At 54.0% G+C, this 11,546-nt stretch overlaps 1 protein-coding gene across 13 annotated transcripts in view; it reads left to right on the forward strand.

The window, feature by feature from the left end:
• TIAM1 (TIAM Rac1 associated GEF 1) overlaps positions 1-6,729 on the forward strand; it is a 156,513-nt gene extending 149,784 nt beyond the window's left edge. For all 13 annotated transcript variants that reach the window (XM_053934447.1, XM_053934439.1, XM_053934440.1 and 10 more), the window contains 5 exons: positions 196-254; positions 1,050-1,152; positions 1,283-1,370; positions 2,164-2,336; positions 4,359-6,729. In XM_053934447.1, coding sequence (XP_053790422.1) covers positions 196-254; positions 1,050-1,152; positions 1,283-1,370; positions 2,164-2,336; positions 4,359-4,822 — 887 coding nt within the window. In that variant the 3' untranslated portion in view covers positions 4,823-6,729. The remainder of the gene's footprint in view (positions 1-195; positions 255-1,049; positions 1,153-1,282; positions 1,371-2,163; positions 2,337-4,358) is intronic.
• The last annotated feature ends 4,817 nt before the right edge of the window (positions 6,730-11,546 follow it).

Below are 11,546 nucleotides of genomic sequence, written 5' to 3' on the forward strand. Positions count from 1 at the left end.
AACAGCTGCCCAGGGAGGGCCTGGAGTCTCCAGCTCTGGGGACATCCCCAAAATCCCAAATTCCTGCTCCAGGTGACCCTGTCTTGGCAGAGGGGTTGGTCTGGGTGATCTCTAAGGTCCCTTCCAACCCCAACTATCCCAGGATCCTGGAATTCTGTGACTCCATAGCTTTTGTCTCTTAACTTTCTCCTCCAGTGTTCAAAACTGCCGTGGTCCTTGTGTACAAGGATGGTTCCAAACAGAAGAAGAAACTCGTAAGTGTGCGGGGACTGTTTGGGTGATGCCGCGGGCATTTCTGGGGCTGTGATGGAGTTTTGCTTCCCACAAAGTCGTGGAGCTGGAATGTGCTCTGGCACGTGTGGTCCCTGGTGTCTGAGGAGCTGGGTGGGCACAGCAAGCATTCCTCTATCCTTTGTTGCCATGCTTGCCACATCCATTCCCTGCTGGATGAAGATGTCACTGTGAGAGTGTCTCCTGGCTTAGATTCTTTGGTCAGTGAGTGTGAGTGTCTGAGAGCTAATTAATGCCTGTCACCTCACACAGTGCCCTGGGTGTTGTGTGCCACCAAGCAAGTGCTGGCTGCTCTCAGCTACTTCAGGAGTGGCTCAGGGATCCCACTGGAGCTTGGGATTCCAAATTAAAGCTGAGCTTGTGCTACAACGGGGGCACTGTCTATCGTGACATAGGGAAACTAGTGATCCCTACCCATGGCATAAGCCAGAGAGGGGTTGGAGGTGCCTGCATGGGGAAAGGCAGCTGGCACGGGGTGGCTTCAGAGAGAAAAGCAAGACTCTGATGTATTCCCAGGTGTGTGTGCACCCAGGGCTGGGCTGGGTGACTTTGGAGGGCGTTGCTGAGGGCTGGTGGGCCTTAGGGCTGCTTTAGTCCAGATTTCAGCAAGGTCCCCACAGAGGGGCCCCTGAGGGAGGTGTTGGGGTGAGAAAGCCAGGACTGCAGCAGGTCTGTGGCTGGGAGCCCTCAGCACAGAGCACAGGACTGTCTGCCTGCCCCAGGGTGTCTGGTTTCCTGACTGTTTGAAATTCTTCCAGGGAGGATCACACAGAGCCTCAATTTATGAAGACTGGGATCCGTTCCGGTTCCGCCACATGATCCCTTTGGAAGCGCTGCAGGTGCGGGCCCTGGCCAGCGCAGGTAATGTTCCCAGGGCTGGCACCTGGAGGGTCTCAGTGTGAGTGCCCTGGGGGCCTCCACTGCGCATGGAGCAAACGCTTCGCAGTTAAACGTCAAGGTGGACATGAAGTTCTGCTTGCTTTCCCCTTAGATGCAGAGACCAATTCTGTGTGTGAGATTGTCCATGTCAAATCTGAGTCTGAGGGCAGGCCAGAAAGGACATTTCACCTCTGCTGTAGGTAAGTGGGATTCCCTGTTTTCCCTGGCAGCTGCATCTCTGCATCCCTGCCTGTGTGTGTCCTTCGAGGCAATCTGGGAACAGCCAGCTAGGGAGAGTGGGGAGAGGGTGTTAAAACCTAACTTCTGGAAGGCAGAATTTTGTACAGCCTCTGAAAACAAAGGCATATAACCTGATCAGCTTTGCACCTTTATGGGAAAAGCCTTATTGCAATTTTCCAGTTGAAGTGCAGCACTGGATTGTTGCAGCAGGTGTTGTGTTCAGCTGGTTCCTTTCATGGCACCAGGTCCCAACCTCTGCACTTAAAGAAACATCCATTGTTGTGGTGGTGGTGTATTTAGGGTTCAAGTAAGAATGTGGAACACAAGTTCATCAGGATCCAAGAGGTGGTGCCAAGCCAATTCCCACTTCTAGGGAGAGTTGCAGGAGCTGTGCAGCTGTGGGGCGTGTTTGCAGGGACAGATGCACCGAGCACCACAGGTCACTGGATGTGTATCCAACACAGCCACGTGTGGGTGGCACTGCAGGGAAAGGAAACCTCGAGAGGGCTGAAAGGCTGAATGTTTTATTAATGCCCTGGGTGTTGGTTTCCTTGGATGCCCACTGCAGTGACCATGGATTTAGCTTTGCTTTGAAGATACTGAGTTCAGAGGAGTCTCCTCTGGGGAAGCGCCTGCCAGTCCATTTGCACTGTCTTGAATCACAGAACTGGCCATTATTTACCTCGTTTACAGCCAGCTTTTAGCAGTTCCCAAGGGGTAACTCTGCCTTTTGTATTCCCACCTCTTTTTCAGCTCTCCAGAACACAGGAAGGACTTCCTGAAGGCAGTGCACTCCATCCTGCGGGACAAACACAGAAGGCAGCTCCTTAAAACCGAAAGTTTGCCCTCCTCCCAGCAATACGTTCCTTTTGGTGGAAAAAGATTGTGTGCCCTAAAAGGTGCAAGGCCAGCCATGAACAGGGCAGGTACTGTAGGGCTACAGACTTTCAAGATCCCAGTAACCCCAGCACCGTTGTAGGACACACGGTGGTGTCTGTCACTTGTATATTAGCATTAGCATTCTCTCCTGTGTATGTAAAAACTGCTGGTTTTCCATGCTTCACTTCCCTGAGAGCCTTAAATTGCCTCTATTTCCCCTGCTTTGCACTCGAGGCTCAGCTTCAGAGCAGTGCTTCTGGCATGGAAGGGAGATGGGGCTCCTGGCAGTACCGATTGGCTGTGCACTTTACTCTGAGCTGGGGGTCAGCTGAACAGAGCAGAAGCTGTGTGATCCTTAAAAGCATGAACAGAACTTTGAGGTAACCCGAGCACTTTTGAACTAAAATGCACAAGGAAAAGCAGCTCCCCTGAGCTTGGTTTGAAGGGGCAGCTGTGGGTGTCCTCCACCTGAGCCTTTCCAGCTCAGTGCTAAAGGGCACGTGCTCCTCCTTCCCACATTTGGTACTCTTGTTTTTGTAATGGCCTGTCCTAAACCGTGGATTTTCCCTTTCAGTTGGCTTCAGGGAAAAGCAGGTTTTCATTTTCAGAACTCTAGATGCTGGAGGGAAGAAACATTTGCTTCCAGCCCCAAAGTACACGGCACCGCTGCGTGTTTTGTTCTGGTCTGTTGTTTTTCTCTTGTTCTGCTCAGCAGATGCAGCACTGTAGACAGCCAGGCTTTCTGTTCCTCCTCTGAGCAGGGCAGGCCAGACCAGCACCAGCTGAGCCCAGCTTCTCACTCGGGGTGCTGCTGGAGATGCCAGACCTCCTTTCAGATTGGCTCCGTGGGGCGTTTGTGTGATGAATTCTGCAGGGATTAAAATCCCGCCTTGGAGTCCAGACCTCTCCCTTCAGATAAAATTTACACCTGCTGAGCCTTTGTACTTAATGCACCTTGTGAGGCTCGGGGACATTAAAATGTGACCTCAAGCCCAAGGCAGAGCTGGATAAATTCATCCTGCAGTGCTGAGGTGCTGTTGAGTGCAGGGGAACAAACTCCAGCCTCAGAGCTCTGTGTGTGCCCCTGAAGCACCGTGGTGCCTGCAGGATTTGCCCCTGCTTGGGAAGATGTTCTGGCACAGAGGATGGGGATTTGCTAATTGGGCCAGCTGCTAAGAAGATGCTGAGGAAGGAACTTCTGACAGCTCTTCTGGGCTGGGGGATTGTTTTTGTCCTTGCCCAGGAGGGAGGAAGGGAGTAGCAGAGCCTGGACTGGGAACGTAATTCCCTGTAAATAACGCAGCATCTTCAGCACTGAGCTAGCCCCTGGGAAAGCTGTGGGAAAGCTGCTCTGAGCCCACATTTCCCTCTGCAAGGTGTGAAGCTGTTGGGTTTTGTGGTGTGCTGGCAGCAGGGGCTGCGAGTGAGAAGCTGAGCTGAGCAGATGCCCTTGGTGCTGGCCGGCTGCCCGGCGCTCAGGAGGAGCAGCCATGAGGCCGTGATCTGTGCCTCAGTGGGTCCAGAGGCCGTGATCTGTGCCTCAGTGGGTCCAGAGGCCGTGATCTGTGCCTCAGTGGGTCCAGAGGCCGTGATCTGTGCCTCAGTGGGTCCAGAGGCCGTGATCTGTGCCTCGGCGGATCCAGAGGCCGTGATCTGTGCCTCAGTGGGTCCAGAGGCCGTGATCTGTGCCTCGGCGGATCCAGAGGCCGTGATCTGTGCCTCAGTGGGTCCAGAGGCCGTGATCTGTGCCTCGGCGGATCCAGAGGCTGTGATCTGTGCCTCAGTGGGTCCAGAGGCCGTGATCTGTGCCTCAGTGGGTCCAGAGGCTGTGATCTGTGCCTCAGTGGGTCCAGAGGCCATGATCTGTGCCTTGGTGGATCTGAGCAGCAGGAACTGCTCGTGCGGCCGCACAGGCCTCGTGCTGAGGAGCTGAGGAGCCGAGGCCGCGGGGAGATGGGAGTGACCGGGCCCTGCCCGCCCGGTGCCTGCCGTGCCAGACGGGACTTAGCTTTAGGCCGGAGTTGTGCCGTGTGTAAAACACCTGTGGGGTTTTATCTTTGTGTGTGCAGTGTCAGCCCCGAGCAAGTCTCTGGGGAGGAGGAGGCGGCGGCTGGCCCGAAACAGGTTTACCATTGACTCAGAGGCCGTCCACGGCAGCAGCCCCGAGAAAGAGCCCGCGCAGGGAGGGGACACTGACCGCTGGGTCGAGGAGCAGTTCGACCTGGCGCAGTACGAGGAGCAGGAGGACATCAAGGAGACTGACATCCTGAGCGACGACGACGACTTCTGCGAGGCGGCGCGCGGGGCGCAGCGCGAGCTGCGGGAGCGGCTGCAGGCCGCGTCGCTGGCGGGCGGCCGGCGGCCCGAGCGGCCCTGCCCGCCCGGGGACACGCACGCCGCCAGGATGGCCCAGCTGAGGAAGCAGGCGGCCCTGCCCGCCATCAACGGCGCCGCCGAGGGCCACGGCGAGGAGGTCATCTGGGTGCGGCGGGAGGACTTTGTGCCCGGCAGGAAGCTCAACACCGAGCTCTGAAGCGGCCCCGGCGCCGCAGGTGTCCCCGAACCCCCTCCGTCCCTCCCGTGACCCCCCCGGATTGCACACTTGCACACACCGTTGCGGCAGCTCGACTGGTCCGAAGCCACGCGGCCACGCTTCAGGCAACCGTCAAACGCTCAAAAACCGGGAAGGAAACGAGCTTGAGGTCCTGTCTTACGTTAACCAAGGGCTTTCACACTATTTTATTTATTCTAAAACAATCAGGGGCTGAAATTGAGTACGGGGAGAACGTAATCACTGGAAAACCAATTGCTCTGGGTGTCTTAACCTCTGTGCAGCGAGTCGGCTCCAGCGGGAGCGCGAGGACAGAGGGGTTGGTGGCCGTGAAAGCCGTCGGTGGTAGGCTCATCTCCTTCACGAGGAAACTGCCTTTTTAACCTGTACAGTCGCAGTATTCTGACTCCCTTTCCCTCTCTAAATGTAAGAGAATATTCATGTATTTTAGGAACGCGTGAGGAAAGGTTTGGGATTTATGTTGTGTTCAGTCCTCTTGGTCTGTGGCTGGTCTAATTTAATGTCAATGTTGGAAGCTCTAGTTTTACATACTCTTGTAAAGATGCCAAACTCTCTTAAAAGAGATCCAAATTTAACACTTGAAGAAATATTTTTTTGTATTTTACCTGAGATGCAGGGGCACAAAGGGGTAAGAGATTTAGGGTAGCTCCACGTCTAGGATACGAGGCTAGCTTTTTGCAGAGGGTTAGGAATGGTGGTTTTATATTTAAATATGAACTGGAAACTCTTATTTAGGTATAACTTTCTTCAGGAAAAGGTTTATTGTATATGTTTGAGACTGGAGTTTAGTTAGCTATTAAAAAGAATAATAAATAAAATTACATGACTGAATTGCAGTGCAGCAAAGGGATCTGTGGTGTGCCCTTGCTGGAGCCACAGATCCCTTTGCTCCTCTCTCTCTGGCAGAGTTTGGGCTTAGGGGACAGGGAATTCATGGCCAAAAAACTGACCTCACCCGCTCTCCTCCCGTGGGTGAAACTAGTGTATTTTAATTCCTTTATACAAGCTTTTCCACTGCAATAGAGGATGAAAAAAGTTCTACACAAGTAAACTTCTTTAACATTTTAAATCTTTTATTTAAACATCTAAAACAGGGTAAAAATGTGACTAAAATCCCGTGGTTTTTAAGTAGACTTCCAAATACGAAACACAAAATAGCACTTTTTTTTTTTTTTTAGGATTTATATAGCTTTCCCCATTGCAGTCTCACCTATAGGAAAAAAAAAAAAAGGAAGATTATATGAAATTTTGTTTGGTATCTATTGATGTTTGACACATCAGTAGCGACTTCGAGAACCTGAAATTTTATAATAGCCTTAGGATTATATTTTATAAAATCCACTCTGACTATATTTTAAAACATAACAAAAATTATCCCCTCCCCCCAAAGCATCCATCACTGTCTGTGTGTCCCAGCTGGCATCCTCCCCTCGCCCCCTCCCTCCCCTGGTTTCTGGTGCACTATACTTGACTTATGAAAGCTTTCTCTAGTAAACTTTTTGCTATCTCCTGGTTTCTTTTCGTAAGAGCTTTAGAAGAGTTTCTACCCCCTTTGTATGATCACACGGTTGTTTTTGTACCATCACCTGTCGGTCGTGTCCCACGTGCTGGAGGGTTTGGCTGTCCTGGGCTGCTCCCAGAGGATGCAGTCAGCACTCAAATACTGGAAGGCAGGTACTGGGAAGGTACCGTGGCTCTTGTACATAATGTCATGACATGTCTATGTCAAAGGTTCTTATATATTTCTTTTATAAGCTGAAAGAAGGTCTATTTTTATGTTTTTAGTTCTATGAATGGAACGTTGTAAATGCCTGTCGGAAATAAAATACTGGAGGAAAAAAAAAAAACAAGACATATATATAACTGCAGAGAGTGGTGTGTGGAGGCCACGTGTGGTGTGGAGCCTGTCACAGGAGGGCTGTGAGGTGGGAAGGGTGATACCAGGGAGGAGGTCCTGCATTCCCAGCTGGTGCAGCTGAGGAAGGAGCCCTCAGGTAAGGCTCTGCTGGTGTTTTGGTGAGGGGACAATTCCCACTTCCCGTATGGCATCCATAACCAGCCGTTCCTGCTGCTTTTCCAGGCGGGTCACAAGGAACCTTCGAGTGAGTGTTTCAAAGAACGAGATAAAAGGCAGCAAATTGCAGAGCAACTCCAGGTGCATTGGAGGAGCTCCCCAGTCTCTCCGTGGCCAGTCCCTGTCCCCCTGGGGTGCTGGCTTTAGCCCAGGCTGGGGAGCGGGCTGTGGGTTGGTGTTGGCACAGCACGGGCACCGCACACACGGAGCTGGGGCGGCACTGGGGGATGACAAAAACGGCACAAATGGGAGGGAAACGGCATTGACATGGAGTGGGGTGTGTGCAGCACTGCCTACAGCACGCCTTGCAGCACTGCAGCTTGGTTTGCTGCTTCAGCAGGCTTGGTTGTGGCTTGTAAGGCTACCAGGCTAATCCAGACTCCTCAGCAGAGCGAGAGCCTCAAGAAGAAAGCAGCACACGAGCCGTGACAAGTGACACGGGTATGCCAGCTCCACAGCTGGAATGCTTTGGCTTTAAAGCTCTGTGCTGCCAGAGGACGACAGAGGGAGAATTCCTCCTGCAATTCCCTGTGCAGTTCGGAGAGGTGAGCACCAACACCCTGTTTTTGTGCCAGGCCAGACTCGGGTGTCCCCTGTGGCAGAGAGCTGTGCCAGATCCCCAGCTGCCGGGGTGCAGCTCATTGGTGACCCCTCTGCCATCACACCTTGGTCCAACAGCCAAGCGATCTGCTGCTGGGGAAAGCACTGTTCAAACAAAACAGCTGACTCAAGGAAACAATTAGAAATATCACGGTGAAACACAGAGAGGGCTTGAAATTAATTAATGTTGCAGGAAACAGATCAAAGGCAGAAACTCGGATCCATAAAGCTGCAGAGAGGAGTGAATAAAATCTGAAATATGTTCTAGGCTGTCCATGGATGGAGGGCAGGCTCTGAATCAACGCCTGGGGTGCTCAGAGTGTGGCAGGAGAGAGCCTTTTGCCCGTGTGTGACCACTGCCAGGGCCAGAGTGACCACTGCCAGGGCTGGAGTGACCACTGCCCCAACCAGAGTGACCACTGCCAGGGCTGGAGTGACCACTGCCAGGGCTGGAGTGACCACTGCCCCAACCAGAGTGACCACTGCCAGGGCTGGAGTGACCACTGCCAGGGCTGGAGTGACCACTGCCCCAACCACAGTGACCACTGCCAGGGCTGGAGTGACCACTGCCAGGGCTGGAGTGACCACTGCCAGGGCCAGAGTGACCACTGCCAGGGCCGGAGTGACCACTGCCCGGACCGCAGTGACCACTGCCAGGGCTGGAGTGACCACTGCCCCAACCAGAGTGACCACTGCCAGGGCCGGAGTGACCACTGCCAGGGCCGGAGTGACCACTGCCCGGACCGCAGTGACCACTGCCAGGGCTGGAGTGACCACTGCCCCAACCAGAGTGACCACTGCCAGGGCCGGAGTGACCACTGCCAGGGCCGGAGTGACCACTGCCCGGACCGCAGTGACCACTGTCAGCACCGGAGGGGCCGCTCCCGCTCGGTGCTGATTCTCTCTCTCTCTCTCCCGGTAAGTCCGGGACTCTCCGCCGCTCCCGCTCCGTTCCAGCCGCGGCCGGCGGGCGTCCCCCTTCCCCCGCGAATGCCGCCCGGCTCCTCGGAAATCCGAGAGTGTGTGCTTACCACACGAGAGCTTTCCGCCCTTAACGAAGCCCATTTCCATCAAATGCCTGCCCGGCAGCCGGCAGCAGCATCCCCCGCTTTGCTGGCGCTGCAGAACCGTCCCATGCCATCCCTCGAGTGTCATTCCATTAGGGAAAGTAATTTCCAGGGATGGGTTCGGCTTCTCTTCATCTCAGCAGCGATTAAACCCCTTTAATTAACTCCTCAAGGGGCGTTAGAGAGCCGAGTAGCTCTGTGGTTCTTTCAGGCTGGGAATGAGCTCAGTGCTGGAGGAGGCACAGGGATGTGGAACAAAGCCTGGCTAGAAATGCACTTCAAGAGAATCTGCTCCGTCCCCTGCCGCAGGTTCTAGGGGAGCACTAAAAAAGCCCTTCAGATCTCCAATACGAAATTAAAAGACTCGAGCAGAGGGAGAGCATCAGCTCTCTTCGAGGTCTCTGCAGTACCAGACTAATAGCTGAATTATACACTGGAATACTCCAGGAAAAGGAGATTAAAAGAAAGTTACTTGAAAAGATAAGAAAATCCAATCCTCTGCCCCCTCTAACCCTCATGAGACATGAGAAAACGAGCAGCTCGTAATGAAGAGATTTTTAAATGACCCTTCTTTGCCTGTCTCCTCTGTAAAAAAGCAGAGAAAGAGCTGTCGTTAAAGGTAAAATAAAGTAGCAGTTTTGTTCAGTTGTGGGAGAGTTAGGGCTGTTTTATTTAGGATATTTAGCTGCCAGACATCCTCCTGCTACCAATAGCAGCAGTTACACCTGGAGTGTGGAGCAGATCTTTTAGGGAAGCACAGTACATCAATTAAACTTTCTCTTGGATTCCTGCTCCCCGGTCCTGAAGGCAAGGAAATCAAAAAGGGATGAGGAAGGGCTGTCCCCACATTTAACTGTGGAGGAAGGAAAGGGCTTTTTCTGTCTCATAGGGAGCTGGGGTTGTTTGGAGGTAACAGCAGTTCCAGCAGCTGAGGGCTGCATCGCTCACCTGTGGTGTGTGGCTTGGAGAGAGCATTTTCTTCCTAGGACTCCTCCACCCCTGTCCAAGCAGCGAGAGCCAGCCCTGCCTGCAGGCCGTTGATTGAACATCCCGGGGACATTGTGTGTGTTTCCAGGAGGCAAAGGGACAGGTCCCTTTGTCACCTGGCTGATACAGTGAAATTCAGCTGCATTTGGGCCTGGAGGGACTGCTAGCACAGCACACAGAAATGCTGAGAGGGGCAGGTACGCAGCCCTGTGCTCAGACACGGGTGCTAAAACCCACCACAGCCATTCTGGCTGGTGGCTCTCCTGTTTTGGTGACAGCAGAAGGAGCTGCAGTGGATTTAAGGGGATGAGGAGGTTTTGCATTAGTGACTGTGAAAACTGCTGTCTGAACGTCGAGGCAGGAGTGGGGAGCACCGCAGAAGGCAGAAGGCTCAGTGTTTCCTTGAGAGCCTTGATTTGAGCAGCAGGAAATCAAAACCCAAGGACGCTGGTGGCTCAGTTTGCCTGCCCGTGGCTGGGGAAGGTTCTTCCCACGCAGCCTTCACAGGGAGCAGAGATAAATTTCTCCTGCTGGAATGAGAAGCTGTTCACCTGCATGGGACTGGCATGTGCAGAGAGCAAACAGCTTCAGTGTCTCCTCTGAAGACAAAACACAGGAAGAGTTTGTGTGAGGTACATTCCAACACATACGCCTTTTCTCCAGCGTGGGAGGGGATTTTGTTTGGCTGGGCACTTTGGGAAATCAGGAATTTCACTGCCACCAATTCGTGTCTCCCAGTCCTGGGGTTAACTCTCCTATTTTTGCAGAGAAAAGCCAGCGGGCACAGAGGAACTGGGGCAGTGCCCTCAGACAAAGCCAGGGCTGTGTTTGTGTCCTGCCATTCCTCATTGAAGGGGCTGGATGTGCCCAGCAGCTCTGCACCCTGTGGAATTCCCTGTCTGCTCTGGCAGAGGAGGTTCCACATCAATGCTCCTGGTGGCATCCTGGCTCTGTGGCTGCAGGTGCACAGGGGCAGAGGAGGAGAATCCCCCTGATCCCCAGGAGCAGAGGAGGATGATCCCCCTGATCCCCAGGAGCAGAGGAGAATCCCCCTCACTCATCCCCAGGAGCAGAGGAGGAGAATCCCCCTCACTCATCCCCAGGAGCAGAGGAGGAGAATCCCCCTCACTCATCCCCAGGAGCAGAGGAGGAGAATCCCCCTGATCCCCAGGAGCAGAGGAGAATCCCCCTGATCCCCAGGAGCAGAGGAGAATCCCCCTGATCCCCAGGAGCAGAGGAGGAGGATCCCCCTCACTCATCCCCAGGAGCAGAGGAGAATCCCCCCGATCCCCAGGAGCAGAGGAGAATCTCCCTGATCCCCAGGAGCAGAGGAGGAGGATCCCCCTGATCCCCAGGAGCAGAGGAGGAGAATCCCCCTGATCCCCAGGAGCAGAGGAGAATCTCCCTGATCCCCAGGAGCAGAGGAGGAGGATCCCCCTGATCCCCAGGAGCAGAGGAGGAGGATCCCCCTGATCCCCAGGAGCAGAGGAGGAGGATCCCCCTGATCCCCAGGAGCAGAGGAGGAGGATCCCCCTGATCCCCAGGAGCAGAGGAGGAGGATCCCCCTGATCCCCAGGAGCAGAGGAGGAGGATCCCCCTGATCCCCAGGAGCAGAGGAGGAGGATCCCCCTCACCCAGTGGCAGCTGCAGGGGTCCCCCCACCCCCCTTGTGCCTCCCCCGGGCCATCAGTGGGTTTGAGCCCTTCCTCACCCCGTTCCCTGTGCACTGAGTCAGGCTGAGCCTGGCGTTCAGTCAGGTTTAAAGGAGGGCTGGGGGCTGCTGGGGACTGTGTGACAATGGATTTCACAGTCAGATGTCACCTCTGAGCAGTTTGCCTCCCAGTGATAAACAAGTTGTAAAAAAAGAGCCTCCCCCCCTTTTTTTTTTTTGCCCCTTTTCCCATTTCCCTCTGGACTTTGATGCCTCTCTGAGCAGCAGAATGAATTTCTCGGGGTG

Source organism: Vidua chalybeata, chromosome 2 (assembly GCF_026979565.1).
Source record: "Vidua chalybeata isolate OUT-0048 chromosome 2, bVidCha1 merged haplotype, whole genome shotgun sequence".
NCBI classification, from domain to species: Eukaryota; Metazoa; Chordata; class Aves; order Passeriformes; family Viduidae; genus Vidua; species Vidua chalybeata.